The sequence below is a fragment of the Pinus tabuliformis genome, chromosome J (genome assembly GCF_031772625.1).
Source record: "Pinus tabuliformis cultivar Carrire ecotype Pingquan chromosome J, CPIR1, whole genome shotgun sequence".
Lineage (NCBI taxonomy): Eukaryota > Viridiplantae > Streptophyta > Pinopsida > Pinales > Pinaceae > Pinus > Pinus tabuliformis.
Genome location: NC_142295.1, coordinates 601,038,131 through 601,062,905, shown reverse-complemented (window position 1 = coordinate 601,062,905; position 24,775 = coordinate 601,038,131). Strand labels below are relative to the sequence as shown.

Below are 24,775 nucleotides of genomic sequence, written 5' to 3'. Positions count from 1 at the left end.
CAGCTTCATCAAGTAGTTGTCGATCCTCTCATACCAAGCTCGGGGTGCTTGCATCAGCCCATAGAGAGCTTTCCTCAACCTGCATACATGAGATTCCCGATTATGAATCTCAAGCCCCTCGGGTTGTTCCACATACACTTCCTCTTTAATCGACCCATGCAAGAACGCGGTCTTCACATCCATCTGATGTAGTAGCAAGGGCTATGATCGAGCGGATGGTGTATCGGACAACAAGTGCAAATATCTTGTCATAATCTACACCTTCCTTTTGATAGAAGCCTCGAGCAACAAAGCGAGCCTTATATTTTTCAGCACTCCCATCAGCTCCATGCTTTATTTTGTAAAGCCACTTCAAGGTGACAACTATTTTGTCTTGGGGTCTGGGGACCACATCCCAGACATCGTTCTTCATGACGGACTCGTATTCCTCATTCATAGCATCCTTCCATACTTGATGCTTCACGACTTCTTTGAACGATGAAGGCTCATTTTGAATGATGGTGTTCATAATGGTCAAGTATCCCTGATACCTGGTCAGCTTCTTACTTTCACGAAAAGTCCCTCTGAGTGCAATATGTCCTTCGACACCATCAAGTGTCCCCCTAAGCCATGAGGGCCTCTTCCTAGAAGAAGAAGGCTCTTGTAGAGGGGATCAATAGGATCCATAGGTTCTTTCACATCGGGCATCATCTCATCTTCCTTCTCATCCGGCTTCCTGGTGTCAGCTTCTTTAGTTTTCCTTAGAATGGAACATTTGTCAACCTTGCTAAGAGCCATATCTTTGTCAAAGGTGACATCATGACTAATCTCAACTTCCCTTTGACCAGCCACATAGATTCTATAGCCCTTACAATTTTCGCTATAGCCCACGATGACTCCCTTCTTTCCAGATGCACCCAATTTGCTCCTTCTCTCTTTCTGCACATGAAAATATACGAGACTTCCAAAAATTCTAAAATGAGAGACAGCAAGTTCCTTACTAGTGAACCTCTCTTTGGGAGTCTTGGAATCCAATGCTTGATGAGGACATCGATTTTGAACATATACGTCGGTATTCGCAGCTTTGGCCAATAGAAACTTTGGAAGCCTTTGATCATGGAGCATGGCACGAACAGCTTCCACAATTGTACGATTCTTCCTTTCCGCCACACCATTCTGCTCAAGAGTGTATGGTGTTGTGGTCTCCCTCTTAATGCCAACCTCTTTGCAAAAGTCATGGAACTCAATGGATTGGTACTTGGTCCCCTTATCAGTCCTTAAGATCTTGATCTTCTTCTCGATTTGATTCTCGATCAAGGCTTTGAAGTGACGAAACCATGAGAACACTTCATCCTTCTTTTTCAAGAAATATATCTAAGTCTTACGAGAATAGTCATCTGTAAAAGTGAGATAATATAAATATCCTCCCAAAGAGTTCACAAGCATCCTACCAAATATGTCGGAGTGAACCAACTACAAAATGTCGAAGGTCTTGCTATGGGTTGAGGGGAATGGCCCCCTTTTGAGTTTTTCTTCGACACATCCCAGACATACACCTTCATGCCGTATTTTGAACTCGGGCATCCCTGTCACCATTTGCCTCACATCGGGTAGAGCCTTGTAATGAAGGTGGGCAAACCTCCGGTGCCATAATTCAGACTAAAGAGATGTGTCGCAAGACATGACTCCCAACAGACTTCCTCCAACTTGATATAAAGAGTCAACACGAAAACCAAGAGTAAAAGCATCTTTAAAATTCTTTTTCCACACACATACCTTGCCATCGATGAAGGCCACCTTGTAGCCTTTGTCTTCCATTGCCAAAATTGACACCAGGTTCTTCTTGAGATCAGGTACATATAGGAGTTCTTCTTGAGATCAGGTACATATAGGACTTCTTGCAAATGAATTGTGTTACCCTCATTTAATTGAAGAGTAACATTCCCTACACCCTTTACGAGATAGGTGGAATTGTCTCCAAGTTTGTCTCCTTCACTATCAGATTAGAGAGAGCTTCCTTGTAACCAGTGAAGTGCCTTGAGGCACCATTATCAATAAGCCAATTTCCCAACGAGTATGGAGGAGAGGTAGTGGAGAGGGCCGATATCAGATAATATTCATCTTGCTTATTGTTAACAACATTTGATTCATACCTGGAGTTCCTTACTTTCTTGGAGGGTTGACCACTTCCTTGATTTCCAGCATTCCTCTTTCCTTTGCCATTGAACCTACCATTCCTTTGATTGTGGTTGGAGTTGCCCCGAGAGTGATTTTGATCATCATTGTGAGATGTGTCCTTCCTCTTAGGACACTCCCTCGCATAGTGGCCAAATTTATTGCAAGCGAAGCATCTTCCCTTCCTCCCACCCTTCGATTTGGCCATTCCTTTGAATTTAAACCCAGAATTATTTCTCCTTTTAGCTTGAGAGAAAAAAGCAGTAGGATTGCCTCTACTTGAAGGCATTTCTTGCTCTACCATCCTTGTCTCTTCTTGAATGCATCTCGCCATCAATTCCTCAAATCCCAAAATTAGATCATTGTTGAGAAGGGTGGTTCTAAATACATACCATTCAGATGGCAACCCTCCAAGAGTAGTGATAATCAGTTCCCTGTCAACAATGACTTCTCCAATCGATAGGAGATCATTCTTCATCTCAGTGATCCTTAAGAAGTAGGATTGAATATCCTCGTCTTTGCCCTTCTTAATATCGTTCAGCTTATTTTTGAGGAACAAAACTTGATTTGCATCGCTAAATTTAAACAAGCTTACTAGTTTATCATAGATCTCCTTGGAGGTGATCAACTCGAAAACGTAGGCCACCGGACGCTTGTTAACAGAGTCACCACTGATCTTCTTTGCTTTGACTTCACCCTTAGTGTACTTGTTCCTTGTAGCAGCCGGTGCATTTGATGGAGGCTCCGAAATTCTACCTCTCACATAATCCAACACTTCATGCTCTTCCAATGTCAGTGATGAGCCCCAAAAATGGATAATTATATGGGCTCATTCAACCTCCTAATTCGACTTAATCCACCATTCTCATTAGTTTATTGCATGTTTTTTATTATATTTATGCTAATAGAGTGAATTGGGTTAGTCATTATGCCAACAAGTCTAATGGGTGCTTTGTGCAGATTTTTAGTCAATTTTGAGACAAAATCAAAGGTTTTAATGAGCACTTGGCAGCCAAATTCGTGGGAGAACAAGGGAGAGGATTTGTAGGAAGGTGTCTCCTTCATTTATGGGCCCTTACCTCGAATTCTCCACCATCATCTCGGAGTTCAAGGGCCACCAAATCAATCATCACAAGGGCAGCCGAGCAAGTGCTAGTAAAAGTGTTGTTAACTACAAGTTTTGGCAGCCGAGTTCCTAAAGTTTAGGAGGGCTGTTGGGGTCCTCAATTTGTATAAATAAGAGGGCTTAGGGCCTCATTTCAGTTAGTCACTTTGTAGGCAGAAGTTAGCTAGTTTGTAGTTCGATTTTAGTCATTCTTTAGGCAGTAGATTAGCTCTGCATTTCAACACATTTTCAAGTTTTCCTTGTGGACAGTTTTCGGAATGTAACTATTCTTTTGATCAATAAAGATGAATCCAGCTTTGCACCAGCTCTAAATCTCTCTTAGAAGGCTGTAGCTCTTGGGGTTGGGCCCATCTCAAGTGCCCAGTACCTCCTTTGTTTACTTTCTTGTGTCTTTGCTACATTCTTAGAATAAAATATACTATTTAGATTTAAATCTTGTTTTGTTATTTAGGTTGTTTTTTATGATTAAAATAGCTTTTCATGTTCAGATTGATTTGATAGGTTCTTAACAGGGAAGATCTTCAGAAAAAGGCCATCAAGCACCTCTGATCTCACCTCTCCCTCAGTGGGATCATGAGCTGGGACAAGAGTAACTTTGCTGCCCAAAAACACTATCTTCGCTTTGCCATGCAACCATTAGTGTTCGATTTTTATTTGCAAAAGTTGGTTACATGTTCAGATTCTTGATTGCTTCGTTGCATAGTTAGTATACATGGTTTCAGTGCAAATAAACTTCTGTTCCATTTCTTTGCTGTTGTCTAGGTCAGAATAAACTAACATAACTAGGTCTTTGATTTTCCAAATCCTTGTTTGTTTCGTTTGAAAAACAACTTGCAGAGCACCTGTTATCCTTCTTTATCTGCCCATTCTCCATCAATCCCACCTACTTCATCCTCTACTTAGAATCCTTGCCTTACGTTTTCCATTCGCTCGCTCTGCCCTAAATTCCCATATTGTTGTGCAACATTGCTCTCCCTCTTCCTTGAACAAATCCAACCATCCTTGCCACTCCTCAGCTCCATTCCCCAAGTCCTGGACCTCCTCACACCCCTATCTCACCTCCATACCCACTCCTTCATCTTCCTTCCTCCATCCATCCTCAAAAATCCCATTTCTGAACATCCTGTAGAAAATTACAGAACATCCTGTAAAAATCCCAGAACATCCTATAGAACCCCTGCAGACTTCCTGTATAAGCTCACGAATGAGGTTTCTTGATAGCCAAACTTTGTGAAACTCTCTGGAAGGGTATTAGGGACCCCTTAGGCCCTCTCTGAACCTTCCCGACCTCCTCCAAGCATTTCCTCTCGCCAATCCACCTCTGCACAGTAAAAAAAAAACAGTTAAATCGCATGCATGACAATTCTACCAACTTACTCAAAAATACAAAAAGATGTTTCTTTTCAGATTTCACTTCAGAAGTAGCTTAGTCACATGCATTTTACCTTTTTAAGAGTCAATAGCATTCCTTTTTGTAGCTTGCATCATTTTTCTTGCACCAGTAGGATTAATCGATAAAACTAGGGTTTGCTAAGGTTTGCATTTCCTTCCCGCTTTCAGTTTCTTTCTGCAAGTAGATTAGCCTCCTTTGAGTTAGCTTTCATCCATCAGTTAAAAAGCTTCTTCTAAGAGCTCATAGAAGTTGGCTTAAGCCCCTAGCGGACTTGTGCCAGCTGATCAAGTGACAGCTGCAGCAAGAGCTAGTACTTGTGCATACAGCACCGTCACTTCCAAGTTTGTTACGAACTACCGGGTTGATAAAATTAAAGAAGGGAGCCCTAGGAGTTGCAGCATTATTGCTGCAATACTGGGGCTCACCAGTCAGGTCAAGAGACATCTTCCATCCGTGATAGTCAGACTTCTAACCGAGCTTGTCTTTGGCGGGGAAGTGTGATGAGGAACCCATGAAGCCTTTTGACTTTTTCCAACTATCTTCGATGATTGCTCTTGTTCTTGCTTGGGCTTTGTATTCACCTCAGCTCTGATACCATGTTAAATTATGGTATGTTCTAGCCTAAGAGCGATTTACTTCAATTTTTCTTATTAGCCCAATGTCAATTCTCAGTATAGCAATCACATTAACATATAATGTAAAATGTTGATAGAACATAAATAAAATCGACAAAAGACAAGCCAAGACAAGAGACACAAGATGTGGCAGCTAGCCAGGGACAAACCCCAATGAAGGGAAACCCTTTGATCAATTCTTCTATATTCTTCAATAATTTAGCAAAGAGATAGAGATAGTACAATATCACAAATTTGTGATTTATAACAACAACAGCATAAATCAAATCAACAAGGTCAAAGCTGGTGAAACAACTCACCAATGACCTTAAGATATCCTAGGAGAACTCGGCCTCCAACAGCAAGTACATGCAACCCAAAACAGTGCAAGTAAGAGGGACAAGTCAGCAATGAAAGCTACAACAACCTGCAACCAGCCCTAACCAGTCAACGTTGTCCCAAATTAGCCCTCCAAAAGTCAACGCAGCACTTCGTTTAGCCTAGGAGAGGCTGCCCATGCAAAGCCACAGTCAAAGAGGGTAAGACGCTGGTCAAAGCAACCCTAAATCACCCCAAACAAATGGTTGTACCCTCCTGCATCCTCGCTACCCTAATCTGCGTCATCACAATGATCCCTAGAGATCTGCATCCTTCTTCAAAGTTGCCCAAGAGATCTGCGTCCTCCTTCCTTTTGTTTACCCAAGAGACAAGGAAGAGATGAGAGGGTGAGAGTGAGTGAAATGGGACACAATGTCTCCTTTTATATGCAATGTTGAAGTTAGTTGGGGGTGTGCAACACAACTTATCTTGCTGGTCGACCTTGACAAATTGTCAAGAAATACAAATAAATTCATATCTCCATGAATAAATGTCGGAATCGGATGATCGTTAGATCAATCTTACACCTCTCGGCGAGAGGAATCCAAGAAAAATATCAGCTGCCATAAATACTGTCAGCCCAGGAGTAACTCCAGACTCGGCAGAAAAACTGATTCGTATATTTCATTAGGTAGCTATTGTTTATATACATGAATGTGACTGATCAGTTCATCTTCTTGATGACTGTTCACATTCCGGGTTCACCCAACTGCTGAGGATTAGGTGTCAACATTCCCCCCCTTAATCTGAAGGGATGTTGGTGAGTCCAAGCATCGTTCTGAATCTTTCAAGCTTTTCTCTTCCAAGCGCTTTGGTGAAGATGTCTGCAATTTGTTCATTTGTGGAACAATGACGGAGATGGATTGTTTTGGCCTCAACATGATGTCGGATCATATGATATTTAGTATTGATGTGCTTTGTACGATCATGGAACTTTGGGTTCTTGGCCAACTTTATTGCAGAGGTGTTGTCAATCATGAGTGGGGTTGATTGTACTTGTTTTACCTGCAAATCTTCAAGAATTTTCCTGAGCCACACAATTTCTTTCGTTGCTTCAGCTGCTGCCATGTATTCTGCTTCTGTTGTGGAATTTGTTGGAACTGATTGTTTGCGTGATCTCCAGGAGACAGCTCCTGATCCAAGACTCATAGCATATCCTGAAGTAGATACCCCAGTTTCTTTGTCTCCATCGAAGTCTGAATCAGAGTATCCAATCAAGCTGAAGTCGTCCACCTGTGTATACTTGATTCCAAGGTCTTGAGTTCCCTTCAAGTACCTTAGAACTCTTTTTGCAGCAGACCAATGTCCCTCACAAGGCTTTTGCATAAACCTGGAGAGGATTCCAACAGCAAATGAAATGTCTGGTCTGGTAGTAGTGAGGTAGATGAGACTTCCTACAAGCTATCTATACTTTGTTGCATCCTCAAATTCCTTTCCTTCAATAGATGTGAGCTTTAAGTTTTGTTCCATTGGAGTAGAAAGATGATTGCACTCTGTCATGCCAAATCTGTTTAACAAATCTCCAATGTATTTCTTTTGAGAAAGAAATATGGATTTTGGATGTTGGGTTACTTCAATGCCAAGATAGTAATGAACATAGCCCAAATCAGTCATTTCAAAACTTTTTCCTAATTCTTTCTTTATGGATGCAATATAGCTTTCATTGTTCCCTGTCATTAAAAGATCATCTACATATACCACAAGATATACAACTGTTTTGGCAACTTTCTTGACAAATAAAGTTGCATCATCAAGATCAAAATGATTGAAGTTGAGTTTCAAAAGATGCTCAGTTAGTTTTTCATACCAGGCTCGTGGTGCTTGTTTGAGGCCATACAAGGACTTCACAAGTTTGCATACTTTATGTTCATGTCCTTTCACAGCAAATCCTTCAGGCTGGAACATAAAAACATTCTCTTTTAGATCTCCATTCAAGAATGCAGTTTTTACATCCATTTGATGGACTTTCCAACCGTTCTGAGCAGCTAGTGCAAAGAGTGTCCGGATGGTGGCCCATTTTGTTGTGGGGGCAAAAGTTTCCTCATAATCGACCCCTTCCTTCTGTGCAAAGCCTTTTGCCACAAGCCTAGCTTTGTGCTTGTCAAGTGAGCCATCAGCTTTGTATTTGTTCTTGTAGACCCACTTGCAGCCAATTGGTTTGGTTCCAAATGGAGGATCAACCAGCTTCCAAGTGCCATTCTTTATGAGGGCATCATACTCCTTTTTCATCGCTTCTTTCCATTCATCATGAGAAGCAGCTTCTTTGAAGGAAGTTGGTTCAAAATCTGTAGACAAGTTCAATTCACAATCATAAGTAACATCCATATCAACAGGTGAATTAGAGTCATCTACATCACCTCCATTTTGTCGATTTGAATTTCTGGTTCCTGTTTTTCCAATTTCATCAGGATGAACACTTTCAAGTGTCTTTGTCAGCCACTTTGGGGGACCTTTCTGAGATGGTCCAGGCTGCTCTGTTGATTGAGTTGGGACTGAATCAAGATTGAGTCTCCCAATTCTATCAATTACATCACTTAAAGGATCATCCGGTGTTGGAGTTTCATGCAGGGGAGATTGTTCTTCAGAAGAAGATTCCACATGTTGATCTAGTATAGGAATCCCCCCTTCAAGATGTGGAATCTGATTATCAAACTCTTGAAATGATTTCGTTTTTGTGAATCTATCCAAGCGATCAAGTTGCCGCTCAACAACACTGTCAGATTTGGATGATTCAAGAAAAATGACATCTCTAGATACAACAAACTTTTTATTTACTTCATCATAGAGACGGTATGCTTTAGAGGTGTTTGAATACCCCAGGAAGATACACATACGACTTCTAGCACCAAGTTTGTTTCTATGTACCTTTGGTATCAAAGCATAACAGGTGGAACCAAAGATCCTGAGATGTTTTACCGAAGGAACATGTCCATACCACAATTCATAAGGAGTCTTGTTTCTTATAGCATTTGATGGACATCTATTCTTTATATATGCAACACATAGAACAGCATCAACCCAAAACATTATCTTTACATTTTTGAAGAAAAGCATGGATCGTACCATATTCAAGATTGTTCTATTCATTCTTTCTGTTACACCATTCTGTTGGGGATTATAAGGCACAGTTGTTTGATGTTTGATCCCATGTTGGCGAAGATAGTGTTCAAATTCATTTGATGTATATTCTTTTCCATTATCAGTGCGTATAGATCCAATATGAGATTGTGCATCATTTTCAATCCATTTATGAAAATTCTTGAATGTTTGAAAAGCATCAGATTTGTTCTTCAATAAATAAACCCAACACATTCTGGTGTAATCATCAATAAATGTCATGATATATTTATTTCCATTTGCAGAAGGAACAGGCATTGGACCACATAAATCTGAATGAATGAGTTCAAGCTTCCTATGTGCTCTTGAATGTGAATCATGAAAAGATTGTTTGCTATGCTTTCCTAGAATGCAAGCATCACATTGCTTATGTTTCCTAGGAATTGTAGGCAAACCAACAACACCATTTTTCTTCAATAAGCGGAGACTGTCATAGTTTAAATGTCCAAATCTAGCATGCCATAATAAACTTGATGGAAGTGTACCTTCTTCATGATGAGAAATATATGAGAAATGTTGTGCATGAGCAGAGGTTCCTTGCAGTTTGAGAAGTCTTTTTTCTTCTATTCCCCTCATGACAAGTGAGTGGTCAGATGCTTTTCTTACCTCAAGCTTGCCATCAAACATATGAATGGAGTGACCTTGCTAGCGGATGTGGACCAAGGACAGCAAGTTTCTCTTGAGCTGTGGGAGATATAGAACATGATCCAGAAGAAAGTCTGGAAGACCAGGCAGTTTAAGCCTGATTGTGCCAAGCCCTGATGGCTTGATTTTTGACTGATCTGCAAAGTATACTGCTCCATCAACATTGTCAGTGAAATCTTCAAAAAAATCTTTCCTATGAGTCATATGCTATGTTGCGGGGGAGCGCCCCCCCCCTCAAACCCACTCCCGAACCGCGCTCCGGGCGGGAGCGGCTCGGGAGCGCGTCCCCTTAAAAAAATTTCGGCTCCCTGGTCTATCAGGGATCGACTTAGGGAGCGATCGCTCCCGAGCTCCCGGAGCGATTTTTAATGCCCGGGAGCGATCGCTCCCTGATCGCTCCCGGGCATTAAAAATCGCTCCGGGAGCGATTTCAACCGGGCCGGGAGCGGGTCGGCGGAAAAAAAAATCCGCCGGACCCGAAATTTCAAAAAAATTTAGAAAATTTTTTTTATTTTATAAGCCCAATGGGCCAAAAAAATTTCATTTCAACTTCATTGAGCAAGAGATTGAGAGCTAGAGCAAGAGCAAAGGAGCAAGGAGCAAGAGCTGAGGAGCAAGGAGCCAGAGCTGAGGAGCGAGGAGCGAGGAGCAAGTGCCAAGGAGCGAGGAGCAAGCCTGTAGAGGTAAGTAACTTAATCATTTAGTTAGTTTAGCTAGTTAGGTAGTTAATTTGGTTAGTTTAATTTAGCTGTTTGAGTTTAAAGATCATGTATTTAAATTAAATTAATAAGTTAAATGAATTAATCCCAATAAACTAAATTAATTTGCAGATTCAAGACTCAAACCCTACAAACATCAAACACCATGGACCTGGGGATATTTATTGGCATTTTCCTCTTCCTGGTCCCTTTTATGGTTATTATGGTGGTGGAGAGTAGGAAACGGAGGGGGCCTGAAACTGAAGAGGTGGATGAAGAAGCCGGAGGAAGTCAAATGGGTGAAAACCCCAGTGAGGAGGAGGTGGAGGAGGGTGAACATGACCCTCAAAAAACTAAACAAGACCAAACTCCACTGTGGAAATATGTTCAAAGGGCTGAAACAGGGAGAGGGGGTGGAACCACTAAATTTCATTGCCCCCATTGCAACACTGATTACACAGGTTCATACACCCGTGCTAGAAGACACCTCTGTGGGAAAAGGCCATGGGATGGAGAGAAACAAATAGGAATCAAAACTTGTGCAGCGGTGTCAACAGCAGATAGAGCCAAATACATAAAGGAAGAGGAGGAAGCCCAATACAGAACAAAAAGATCAAGGGGTTTCTTTGAACCAAGCTCACAAAGAACTCCTTCAGCATCCTCCCAAGGCAGTGGATATGGACATGGAGGCACAGGGTCATCATCTTTACGCCGTAGAACCATATCAGATTTCCTTGATGAGGGGTGTAGGAATGATGTGGATTCAAAAGTTTACAGGTTTCTCTATGCATGTGGGATACCATTCAATGTTCTACGCTCACCTTATTGGCACGAAATGGTTTCTGCCATAAATGATGCCCCTAAAGGATACAAGAGCCCTGGGTATGACAAGGCAAGAACCGTTGGCCTTGATCATGAAAAAGCAAAAATATCACATTCTTTGAATAAAATGACAAGTTCTTGGACTGACTATGGAGTGTCCATTGTATCTGATGGATGGACAAATGTAAAAGGCAAGCCATTGATAAGTGTTCTTGCTGTGTCTGTTAGTGGTCCCATCTTTCTAGCTGCACATGATTACTCAGACAAGTTCAAGACCGCTATCAACATTGCAGAAGCATTACTTGAAACAATTGAGCGTATTGGCCCATACAATGTCATCCAAGTCATCACTGATAATGCTCCTAATTGTAAGGCAGCGGGAGCAATTATTGAGGATAAATACCCGAACATATTTTGGTCTGGATGTTTGGTTCACACATTGAACCTTTTGTTGCATGATATTGTCAAAAACAAAAATGCACAATACAAATGGATTGGTGATTTGTACAAGAAAGGCAAACAAATGATAAAATTTATTACAAATCATAGCAATACCCATGGCCTTTTCCGCAATCACTCGAGATTGGAGTTGTTGAAGATTGCGAAGACAAGATTTGGTAGCTATTACCTCACCTTCAGGCGCCTTGTGAAGGTAAGAGAGGCATTAGCTAGCATGGTATCAAGTCCACATTAGCAGGTATTAAAGGAAAGGGGAGCAAATGCAGCTGACATGGGAGGTTTTGAAATGGTGGAGGAGGCCGCTCTTGATGGGCAGTTTTGGACAAGTGTGAGGCAGGTATTGGATTTCACCAAGCCAATTTATCACATGATTCGGTTTGCAGATACAGACAAACCAGTGATTGGCGAGGTGTATGAGCAAATGGATACCATGTTGGGGCAAATAAAAGATATTGTTCATAATAGAGATCCCAACTTGTACAAACTAAATCATGATTGTGTGTGTGAACGGTGGAATAAGCTTAATGTTCCACTACATTTCTTGGCGTATATCCTTACGCCAAAATACTACTCTTCATCTTGGTTGGGCAAACCTGCAGCAGGGGGCGGGGCTAGGACCAAACCCCACTTAGATCAAGAGGTAACTAGAGGATATTTGAAAGCATTAGAAAAATTGATACCTGACAGGGAGGAATGTGCAGTTGTGCGCCTTGAAATAGGCAAATACCTCAGTGGCAGTGGTTTGTATGGTAACTTCCATGCAATGGACGACAGAGATAAATTTGAGACTCTCACATGGTGGGAAACATATGGCGGCCACGGACTTTTGCCAAAATTGGCAAAAAAAGTTCTTTCACAGGTTGTAAATTCTTCTTCTGCAGAGAGGTGTTGGAGCACCTACAGTTATATACATAATGTGAAAAGAAACAGACTCAACGAAAACCGAGCAGAAAGCTTGGTTTATGTGCACTACAACTTGAGGTTGTTGAGCCATTACTATGATCGGGCTAATGAAGATCCCACATATAAAATTTAAGACAATCACCCTGAGGACGACAATTTGGAGGATGGCATTGTACATATTGAAGAACTAGAAGAGGAGCTTGTAAGGGATGAAAATGAAGCAGCTGCAGCAGCCATGCCACCTCCACCTCCACCATCCAGTACTAGTAGCAGTGCTCGGGGCCCGAGTCTTGTTCCATTGCTGTCGCCACCTCCATCGACACCCTCGCGTGGAGGCTCTAGTTCTGGTCGTCGGTCTGTGCGGGAGACTCCTAGAAGACCACCACGACCTACTTATACTCCTGGAGACTCTCGTGGCAAGGGCCACTTGTAGATTTACACTTACAGTTTACTTGTCTTTTTTAGTTTCTATTAGACTTTGGTTTTCATAACTGTTGAGTTTTGAGTCCTTGACTCTTGACTCTTGACTCTTTCATATCATTATGACATTATGATATTTTTTGTAAACATTATATCACTGTGACAATGAAAATTTGAAGTTTGAAGTTGGGCCTTGGCAATTATAACTCATTGGTAATGATTGTGAATTATGAATATGATGCTTTGTGAAAGACTAAAGTTGTTTCATTTCATCTCATTATTCATGTTTCATTTTATAAATTTTTAACATTTCATATCATGTTAACAGTTAGAAGTTAGGACTTAGAAATATCTTCGATATTACTTCTTGTAATGGTTAAATTTGGCTTACAAGTACAACTTTGGTGATCAATGATGATAAATGTTATTGAATTTTCAATTCTGAAAGCTTGAAGTTGAAACTTTAATATTGAATTTGATGAATCATGATTTATAAGACTCAATATGTTGCAGTTGTAATATGTATTTTACTAACTTGTGGACATGGTTGATGACGATTATAATTTCTAGATGATTGATGTGATATGGTTCAATGATCAATTTATGTTTTTTTATGTTTTTTATGTCTATTTCATCATTCTACATGTTTTTGTTGACATATGTGTATCAAAAATTAAAAAATTAAAAAATATATATATCTTTTTAAAAAATCGCTCCCGGATTCGCTCCCAAACTGGGAGCTTCTGAAAATGGTCGCTCCCGCTCCCCGCCGCCGCTCCCACTCCCAAGTAACATTGGTCATATGACATGTTGCTCCTGAATCAAGCAACCAATCATTTTTCGAAGAAGCAAGTGAAGCATTAAACAAATCTTCATTTACTCCAATGTTACATTGTGCCTCAATATAGTGAGCGGATTCAGGTGCTTTACCTTTGTCTATATCATCAGTTTTACCTTTCTGCTGGTTTCTTCTCTGCTCAATTTTGTCCCATGGTAGCTTGCATGTAGAAGCATCATGTGATCCATTTCGTTTGCAGCGAATGCAATGCAGATCTGCTTTTTCTGCTTGAGAATGTCTACCCCCCCTGCCTCTGAAATATCTTCCTCTTCCTCTTCGTCCACCTCTTCCTCTTGTAGAGTCTTGAGCAGGATGCTTTTCTTTATGAGCAAGGCACACAGTCTCTTCAGAAGATTCAGGGACTGTCTTCTTTCCAAAGGCTTTCTCTCTTTCAGCAAACTTTTTCACAAGAGAGTCAAAGGTTATATCTTTAAGATTTCCATTTGCTTGTAAAGACTCAAGATAATTGGAGTAGGTAGGATAGAATGCCTTGAGAAAAGCAATAAGAGGGATATCCAGCTCAACCTTAGTGGATTTAATATCATGCATTATAGACTTTACTTCAGATGCAAGAGCAAGAGGATCATTATTTTTCAGTTCAAGAGTGAAGAGTTTAATCATGAGCTGAACAACTTCAAGTGCAGAATGTGAGTCATAGAGTTCTTTCAGCTTTTGTAAAGCTTCAAAGGCAGTTGAATAAGATGAAATATGACGACTTACTTCTTCATTTACAGATGCTGCGATCAATGCATAGGCTTTGCTATTCTTGTTTTCCCAAATGACAAGCTCTTTATCTGATGTAGGCTGCACTGGGTCTTTGTCTTCTTCTCCGACACACACTCCTTTCCACAACTCATTGTAGATGAGGGTGTGTTTTACCATCCGGGACCATTCAGGATAGTTCTCCTTGCCAGTGAGAACTATTCCTACCATAGAGATGATTGAATGCATTCTGTAGAAAATTACTTCTGCTGACAAAAAAAAAATGTGCTTTTGAGGGAAAAAAAACTTTTGCTGCTAAAAGAATGATTCTGATTCTGCTATGCCATTTATATGTTATTGACCATTGAAACGAATGTTGATAACATACTACCATTGTAACATATATCACCACATATATATCACTGCATAAACAATTTAAGTGCTTGTGCTAAACGCTGCCCAAACGTCTGCGGGACATGGTAATGGAACAATTAGATCGCAAACAATATGCTGTGCTATTACCGTCGCTTTGGTTGATTAAACTCAGATTACCAACACAAGAAGCCACATGACTGGTCCACATGTAATTACTGAAGAGACTTGGGGAGTTCGCTACCAGTTTTACTCAAAACACCGAAATTCATGCGATAGCTGAATATGTTTTTACGAAAATATCAAAATCAACTTAAACGCCCACCGTGGGGCACGAACCCACGACCAAAAGGTTAAGAGCCTTGCGCTCTACCAACTGAGCTAGAGAGCACTACAGAGCATTGAACGACTTATTTGAAATCTCTAAAAAGAGGACGGATGTATTCACATATCACGTTGGAGTTCAAATTATATAAGTGACAGATCTTCTTGCCACGAACAGTTCCAACCAGAGACTAGAAATCCGCAACAATACTCAGCAGAAAATTTTTGTTTTCATGGCAACGAGTGGCGCAACAATTCTCAGCAGAATGGATTAAATTTTTGTTTTCATGGCAACGGGTGGCAGACATAAAACACCGCAACAATTCTCAGCAAAATGGATTAAATTTTTGTTTTCATGGCAACGAGTGGCAGACATAAAACACCGCAACAATTCTCAGCATTGTATACATTATGAATTCAATATAAGCAGCGTTGTATACATTGTATATCCAATAACTGAACCGACAGCGTCCAAGGCATATACAAACAGCGTGTAAACAATGCATATACAAACCCGTTACCAGTTTTAATGCACTGCGCATTCAGAACGATGATACCACATTCTTTGTCAGGCAGCGTTCAACAGTCCAGCTGCGTCCTCCACAATGGAGATTTGCATCACCGGAATGGCACCAAAATCTGGATTCACGTCTCAAAAACCTTCCCAACTGGTAAAAGGATGAAAACCCTGGATCAGGCAGCGTTCAACAATCTTGTCGATGGTGTTTTCGCTGCGCATGGAGTCTCTCAGAACGGTGAGAGCGTTAGGTGAGAGAGCGTTAGGGCAGCACAGGCGTGGCAGAGACGCAGGACAGAGGCAGCGCTCAGGACAGAGTGGCGCTCAGGACAGAGTAATGATATTTCAGGACAGAGGCAGTGGCAGGGAGTTACGACTATTTTAGAATTTGGCTCTGATACCATGTCAGGCCACGAGTAACTCCAGACTTGGCAGAAAAACTGATTCGTATATTTCATTAGGTAGCTATTGTTTATATACATGAATGTGACTGATCAGTTCATCTTCTTGATGACTGTTCACATTCCGGGTTCACCCAACCGCTGAGGATTAGATGTCAACAAATACGATGACCCACATGGAGTTTGGCCCTAGTTGCCAATTTTAGCAAATATCTCTATTTTTCTTGAGTTGAGGCTCTGAGAGTTTTATGACACCTTTCCTTTTGTCTAATTGCTATGGAGGTGATCCCACCCTAGCTAGTCACCTTCTTCTTTGTCTATTACAGCATATTCTTTGGGAGCAATTTGGGTTTGTTCTATTTTGCAAGGAAGAGAATTTTGATGACTATCTTATTGGTTCAAGAGCAGCAGTAGTCTTTTGTGAGAAATCCGACCATCACAAGCCTTCTGGGTAGTGAGGCCTTCTTTGGCTATAGTGCACCCAAAACAATATTGTTGGCTAAGTGAGGCTACGAAGGTCCTCTCTGAGGCACCAAAGCCAAAGAAAGGCTAACAAAGCGCTTTACACAGTCAACAAAGTGGTTTTTATATATTTAGCCATGAACAAGTGTCTGGGCATAATGTCTCTCTCAATGAGGTTCTTCATGATATATCCAAGCCCAAATTTATTGCAATAAGGAAAGATAAGGCTATGAAGTCCCCCTCTGTGGCTCTGAAACCTAACCAAAACAACAAGTCCCTCCCTCAACCAAATAAGAGTTCGTAGGTGGTGTCTAAGGCCAACCTAAAACAAATCGACCTCTTATCAATTTGGCATTCTCTCCTGAGGACAGCAAGATAGCTGCTAATCATTTTGCAAGACAGTGGATATCTTGTTCAAGTGGTTTGTGGTTTCATTGCATAAGCTCATATTAGAAGGGGGTTGTCATAAGCCCTAGCCAGCAATATGTTATAAAAGGGCCAACGCAAAGGAATACACCAACCACAAGTGGAAGCTCGGAAGAGAGTTGTCATGAGCCCTCTTGACAGTGAATCAGTTGGACACAATGCAGATAGAGCAATAGTTAAACAGTGAGTTATTAATTAGTTTAGTAACCACAATATTGAATAGTGCTAGTCTGTGTTACACCTAGAGAGTTGATCTATTGAATATTGACAATACAATATTGGTGAATTATTGGTTGAATGAATCTATTGTTCATTAGGAGTCAACCCTATTGCATAGTGCTAGTGTGGGTTACACCAAGAGAGTTGATATATTGAATATTGACAGTACAATATTGATGAATTATTGGTTGAATGAATCTACCATTCATTAGAGATCATCCCTATTGAACAGTGCTAGTGTGGGTTACACCTAGAGAGTTGATATATTAAATATTAACAGTACAATATTGGTTGAATGAATATACTGTTCATTAGGGGTCAACCCTATCTTATTGTGGTTTGATCATATTGTTGTTGGAAATATTCCTTCGTTTTCGGACACTTGAGGACTGACTTAGAGCAACCCTTCAAGCCAAGGAAACTGACTTCGCTGTCACCCGCAAAAAAAATCTTTCTAGATGTTGACCTCACCAAATCCCAACAAGCAGAACTCAAGCAAGCAAGAGATCGGGTAGTAGTTGCATGAAAAGAAGGAAAGTGGGCAGTTATTCGAGATCTCAAAGCCATCATCCATGACTTGACCACTCTGGGATACTCCCAACCTTGGGCCAAATGACGGTCTCTTTTGGATGGGGGACACTTTCAGGGAGGCAATCCCACCATCTCCATTGGTTGTTAGAATTGTAATGGCAAATTTTGGTCTTCACCACGTACATTTCAAGATGTTATTGGGTCACGTGACCTTTCCTCACAAAGACACATGCGAGTCCCATGTGGAGAACACCCCCAATTCAAGGGTACCACTGGATATGGTCATGCAGATAAGAGACAAGATCCCATTGTGTCAGAGGGTCATGGGGGTGGCTTGCCTTGTACGAGACTCTCTTACAAGTCAAGTCCCTATGATATCATCAAACGAGCATGCTAGATATCTGTGGGCCCAAATCCATCATAAGAGCTCCCTACTCGGAGGCAACTACATTGTGATATGATATTCCCCTCAACCTCATCACACTTTGCATTTCATAGTGAATCTGAAGGGGACCCCTTCCTTGACCTTTACACAAACATTTCCCACTACTTGACTCTTGGGGAGATCAATTTTCTAGGTGACTTAATGCCCACAACATAAGCCTTCAGGTACCCCTACATGATCGAGTTGAGGATGCACTTTGCCTCTAGGAGATAGAACCAGAATCCATGAGTTTCCAGAGATGTTGATAGAACAAGAATGGGCCCCTCACAGGGTATGGGAGGCATCTTCTACAGCTAGGGGAATCCCACAATCTATTACTTCTGAACAAGCTCCCTTGCTTCCCAAGTTCAGGTGACTTCAATTGTTTCCCCCACAACAGGGGTGCCAATATGGTGGATTACGTTCTAGCCAACCAGGACTTCCTCCCATGCATCCAACACCTCTCTATATCCCGTCCCCCTTTGGCAAATCACACTTTCACCCTCTCTACACTCCCCCCTTCCTCCACCCCCATACCACCTTCCTTCTTGACAAATATTATGCCATCTCCTACACTACCTGCCTTAAGGAGCTTCTTCTCCCCATTTCCCACTTCAGGTCAATAGGTATGACCCTAGCCAAATATGAAATACTCTCCACGACCCTTAAGGAGGCTACCCTTGATTCCTATCCCCACTCCACTCGCCAACACATCCATAAGCGTACCTCAAGATCCTATCCCATGAATTGTTGGATCGATGAGGAATGCAAATACTTTCCTAAGAGGCTTCGTTTCACCATCACACATGACCCCTCATCCTCCCCTCGCCTTCACAAAGCCTATACCCAACTCCTTCTCCGTAAAAAGCGAGCATTTCTTTCTCAAAGAAGAATCAAACTTTGTACCACCCTCTGCCACTCCCCAAAAGCTTTTTGGCATGCCCTTTTTACTAAACACTATGATACCCCATCCGACCTTAACCCTCAAACCATGTTTTCCCACACCACCTTGTTTTATGACATTCTCGAACAAACCCCAATGTACGTCCCCTCTCCTCCCTCCTCTTGTCACCTTTTCTTAGAGTGAGATATCAAGAGAGCATTCAAAGCTATGAGCACAAACAAGACAATGGTCAAGGAAGGCTTCCAGGCCGAATTCCTGAAACATGGTATCCAATCTCTCGATTCTTATATTGTTGATCTATTTAACCAAGTGGTATATTCTGGTTTTCCCTCCGCATGGACACGACAAATTATCCATATGTTCCACAATCAGGGAATAGTTGCGATCCAAACAACTACAAAACTATTATGGTAGGCCATACTTTCTCTAAGTTGTATGCCACGATCTTACATCAGTGGCTTTTCGGCAAGCTAGAGAGATGACATCTTAAAGCGAGAGGACAAGCAAGCCTAGGATACCAAATGATTGATCACATTTTCACAATTCAAGCCATTGTTGAAGAGGCTTGTCATCGCTATTCAAAAGTCTATTACTACTTTGTAGACTTTCCAAAAGCATTTGACACTGTACCCAGGAGGCATTGTTCTAGAGACTTCGTGACATTAGCATATCTAAGTCCCTCTTAATAGTCATCATGGACTGTACGAGTCAATCTTCGGTCGCCTCAAATTGGTGCATGGTCTTTTTTATTTCATTCAAAGTACTATCGAGTAAACAAAGGAGCCCTCTCTTGCCAACCCTCTTTAGAATTTATATTAATGAGTTGGAATCTTTCCTCCATGAACACATCCAATAGGGTGATGGTTGCCTTCTGCATGAGGTACTAATCTCCCTACTCCTTTTTTTTACGACTTTATCTTGTTGGCATCTACTCCAAAGGGCCTACAGAGACAAATTGATGCCCTGGCAAGCTTCTATGACCTTCAACATTTGACAACCAACCTTTGTAAAACTAAGATTGTAATCGTCAATGCTTTGAAGAAAGCTCTTACAAACAAACATTTCTATTGTCAGGGGAATGAGATTGAGATCATCACATCATACATCTACTTGGGAGTGCAATTCACAGGACCTTGTTTTGGTATGCGACCAGCGCTCCAGCCTCCGCTTAATAAAAGGTATGGTTCCCTAACCCTCATAAAGAGACAATGTTTCCAGAGTCAATTTCAAGACATATCATCCAAACTCTACATCATGGAGGCAATTATTAAACCCACAATCCTCTATGAATCTGAGATCTAAGGGTCAATCTTGGTACAAACAAATTAGGCCCAAATAGAGCGAGTCCTAGCCTTACTCCTTAAGCACATCATTCGATGCAAATGTATAGTCTCACATTCCATTATTCAGGCAAAGTATGGGGATTGTCCCTTCCACCTCGAGGTCATATTCTGCTTGGTTTCATTCCTTCACAAAGTCAAATCTTTTAGATATCCAACTGCCAAGAGAGACCGATACCCCTACCTTGCACTTTGCTCCTTGAAGGCCCTCACTTCAACTCTTGGAGGTCGAACACATGGTTGGTTCTCAGATGCATCTCGTCGTCTCTGGTCACTTACCATCTCTCTAGAGCACCTCCCCCCTTTCAAATTCTCCCTTGATGCTCCAAGCCATCTCTTATCACCGAGACAAATACTAAATCAGTCCATCAAAGAGCATATCTACAGATTGTACATTCAGATCACCTAGACTTCATCCACGACGAGCCTAGGTCCAAAGATATCCTTCTACCTTGTGCACTTCTTGGGGTTGCAAGATGGTATCATTGTCCGCCCCCCATACACATATAAACATTGGATGCACTCACTCAAGATACCCTAGGACAACTCCGAGTTGGTTCTCATCAACTCCAACTGGTGACTGACCACCACATACCACAATTTGATAAGATCTGGCACATGTGTCACCTACAAGAGCTAGAGACAAAGCAACACCTCATTTTTAACTGCCCCCTATATTATGAGATCAAAGGACGCTCCCATTACCTCTGCCTTCTTTTGATATCCAAATCAAAGATGATTATCCCTCTTCATTAGGGAGATATTCATACACAAATCTTTGGCCCTATATACATCACATCACATGGAGATGGCTCGAATGACCACATCATACTTTTAAGCTTACTCAACTAACCAAGGCAAAAAGCGACTAGTTGAGTTCAAGAGTACTTTAAATAGTATAGTGCTGAGACATCGAGGCTCCCCGCAGCCCCACACTAAAAGAGGCTAACTGATACCCTCGAGACCAGTTCAGACATACCAAATAGCAAATCAATCTAGAAATGTCCAGAGCACCAAAGGCATCAATTCTAGGCAAACCCAGTGCGAGGCAATCCCACCCCCCCCCACGAATGCCTTCCAAGCCACAACAAAGTAACCAAAGACTCATCCAGAGCTTTTATCTTTCGGCCTTGGATGTTAGGAGTATTCCTCACTCTTCCTTCCCCCCAAAATTGTGCAACCAAATTCCCAAATAGCGCCAAAACACTCAAACAATGAGCTAGCACCATCATCATCCTCCTCACCATCAGTTATCAAACTCGGGTATTCTTGACATCAACCCTCTCTCCCTATGGGTTCTTCACCGGGCCATTGATACAGTTTTATACATGTTCATGCACATGAGGATGTTCTACTATTTGTATTTCTCACACACACACACATATATATTAGATTTAACTTTTCTATGACTGGCATTTGCACTCCCACATTGTACTCTAAGTGGATGTATCCTCTAATCCCATTGATCTACTTTTGTGGTCATTCCATTGTAGTCTCACTAGATGTATCCTCTAGTCCAATTGATCTATTTTTGTGGTCATTTGATGGACATTAATAAAATTATGTTATCTTATCATATCATAGAAAGATATCTATTGTTGTATGAACGAATGAATGTGTTCTGCTGTTGATTTGTTGGAAACCCTAGTCAAAATTAAAACCCTAATGGCAAATCCACTTGGGACATTACAGCGTACCGGGTGGGGGGCAATCACCAAAGGTGGGGAACACCAGACAACACGGACGCGTGAAGGGGGTGGGGACAAGCACCAAAGGCATGGGGCGAGTAAGGGGAACAGGTAGGGAGGAACAAGCAAGGGAGTGAACGAGTAATGAACCATCAATGGTCAATGAGAAGTATCCGAGAGGGACCACAAATGCACAGAATGCTCGAAGAATCAAATCTAATTGTGGATCGAAATCCTGCGGATGTGCCACATGCAATTAAGAATGAAACAATGACAACAAACGGAGAAGAACCACAAAGCACACAGACAGCTCGGACAGAGAGATTATCTCCGTTTAGAATTATCCTCGTGGACCAAAATTCCCATAGTACCTGAAGAAGAGGTGCCGCTTCGACCCCGGGCGTGCATCCGATCATATTCCAGATCATCTGTCGGCATCTCATATCGACATACCGGGCAAGAATTATGCCGCGCAAGCCATGGAAGAATGCAATCGGCGTGATACATATGATTACAGGGCATCCGCTTTGCATATTTCCCCAGTTCGAACTCATCCTTACACACCGCACACTGCCCCGCCGCATCCTTGCCGCTGGCCTTCACCTCCTCCAGAGCGTCCACCGAGGCTCTCGACGCCGGGGGCGGACCCCTTCTGCTGGTGTCGCTCTCCGACAATTCCTGCAACAGCTGCTCTAGACCGGGGCCGAGTAAACACTCCCCCAGATTCCCTCGCATCATTCTCCTCATGGCCACGGGGAGTAATTCATCGTCGTGCACGTGCCCGTGGGGAGGGAAGTACAAGTGGTTGAAGGGCCGACGCGAAGCAGACCTGGCAAGGGATTGCATCACCTGGGCCATGGCTTCGTCTTCTTTTTCCGCGCCATGATTGCCGTTATCGAGTTCTTCCACGAAGCCACCATGGCAATGAGGACAGATCAGCCTGCTTCCGCTGCGGGGCTGCCTGATTGCCATGTTGCACTGATGGCACCACCAGCTCCTGTCAGACGACATCGCTGACAATCCTCACCAAAAGACCGTCGAATATTTAGCTAAACCCTTGGAACCCTCAATTATCCAGTGCCGAGCAGAACCCAGGCTCGCCTCTTCAGATTCCTGTGTATTAATCGAATGAAATCTTTTGCCTTTGCTGGATTATAAATAAGGCACTGGTGTACTACTGTAACTTCGTTTTTTTAGGTTATTTCACTTTTAAAAAAAGCGCGGGATGAGGACATTTATGCGTTATTATCTTATTGAAGTTATTTCTGAATTTCGTAGCTCCACCTCTATGACTTCGTCTATAGAGAATTTGATTGTTTATAGAAAATGAAATTGTCCTAGTAGAAGTCGAGGATTTGGAGACTCATCGTTGGTTAAAATGGTAGTTAGAGAGTAGCGGAGGCAACAATGAATGAGTGGAGTATTAGCATAAAATAACAAAGGAGAAAAAAAATATATATGGAAAAGGATGAGAAAAAAAAAATATATGGAAAAGGATGTTTGGGAGGAAAAAATGATATTATATAAAGTGTCTCAATCCTTTATATGATCATATACAAAAGGCTGAAACATTCTACAATGGATCATGGCATCACGTTGAGACACATTATTGAAAAGGTTTGGCAGGACAAAGAAGAAGTATTTTGATGTTTTGTTGACTTCAAAAAAGCATTTGACAAAGTCCCTAGGGATAATTTGTGGCGTAGAATAGAAGAACTTGAAATTCCTATGCATTATAGAGCCACTGTCCATAGACTTTATGAAGAAGTGAAAGTCAAAATTAGAACCTCAGCAGGTATTTCAGAAAGCTTTAGAAGTGACGTTGGAGTCAAGCAAGGTTGCCCTCTATCCCCTACTCTTTTTGGTCTATATTGGCTAAATCTGCAAGGTGGAGATGGTGTTCGGTTGGGGGAGTTTGTGATAAAGCTTCTTTTATATGTTGATGATATTGTATTGATTTCTAAATCGGCCCATGGATTACAAATGACTTATATGCCCTTTAGTATTTTTGTAGAGCAGTGGGGATGCAAGTCAATACTAGCAAGACCAAAATAATGTTTTTTTCTAATAAAAGGAAGCAGCCAACATACTTTCTTCTTTGAAGACAACATTTTTGAAGAAGTAAATGAGTACAAGTACCTTGGGATTGATTTCAACAACAAACTCAATTGGGAGGACTGCAGAAAGAAGAGAATTTTAGGAGGGTGGAAAGCATTATATGCTCTTCAAAACAAATGTAGAGAGGTAGAGTTATGGGATTGGAAAATGATTAAAGTGCTTTTTGGACTCCTAGTTTGTCCAGTGATGCTATATGGGTGTGAATTGTGGGCTAGCAGCACTACCGTCACAAAATGGAAACAAATTGAGAAAATCCAAAAATGCTTGATTATGAGCAAGTTCAAAATAAAAAGTTCAGTATCTTATGAGATAATGTTGAGTGAAACAGGAGCAACTCCCATTGAAGAAATTGCTATGGTGCGGCTCATAAGATATCTAAAAAGAATTGAGCAAATGAGAGTAGGTAGATGGCCTAATGTTATCTTCAATGAAGGCATGAGTGAAATAAAGAAAACATGGATGAAACAAAACTACACATGGATGCAAAAAAGGAATATCTACCTCAATGTTTATCCCACAAATAGCAAGAAGCTAAAGGATTTTGTTATGGAGAAGTTTCGTAAAAAGGTATGGGGAAAAGAGTTGGGTAGAAAGAAGAAATATTACATTGAGGAATTCAACCCTATGTGTGATCTACAACAAAAAAAGTTCATTGGAGCTAGCATTTCGTGGAGGGCAAAGGTTCTTATTGCTCAATTAAGGACCAACTCACATCAACTTCGGTGTGAAACAGGACGGTGGAAAAGGCCTAAAGAAGCTTGGGAAGAACGAGTGTGTACA

General features: G+C 41.5%; 1 protein-coding gene and 1 non-coding gene across 2 annotated transcripts in view; both read right to left on the bottom strand.

Moving 5' to 3' along the window:
• Positions 1 to 23,027, bottom strand: part of LOC149228403 (putative E3 ubiquitin-protein ligase RHC1A) — a 45,456-nt gene extending 22,429 nt beyond the window's left edge. The window contains exon 1 of the mRNA XM_089378191.1: positions 22,249 to 23,027. Within this exon, the coding sequence (XP_089234317.1) occupies positions 22,249 to 22,888 (640 nt within the window). The 5' untranslated portion in view covers positions 22,889 to 23,027. The remainder of the gene's footprint in view (positions 1 to 22,248) is intronic.
• On the bottom strand, positions 14,960 to 15,031 carry TRNAK-CUU (transfer RNA lysine (anticodon CUU)). The gene has a single exon. It is a non-coding gene; the product is annotated as a tRNA-Lys (tRNA).
• Positions 23,028 to 24,775: the final 1,748 nt, after the last annotated feature.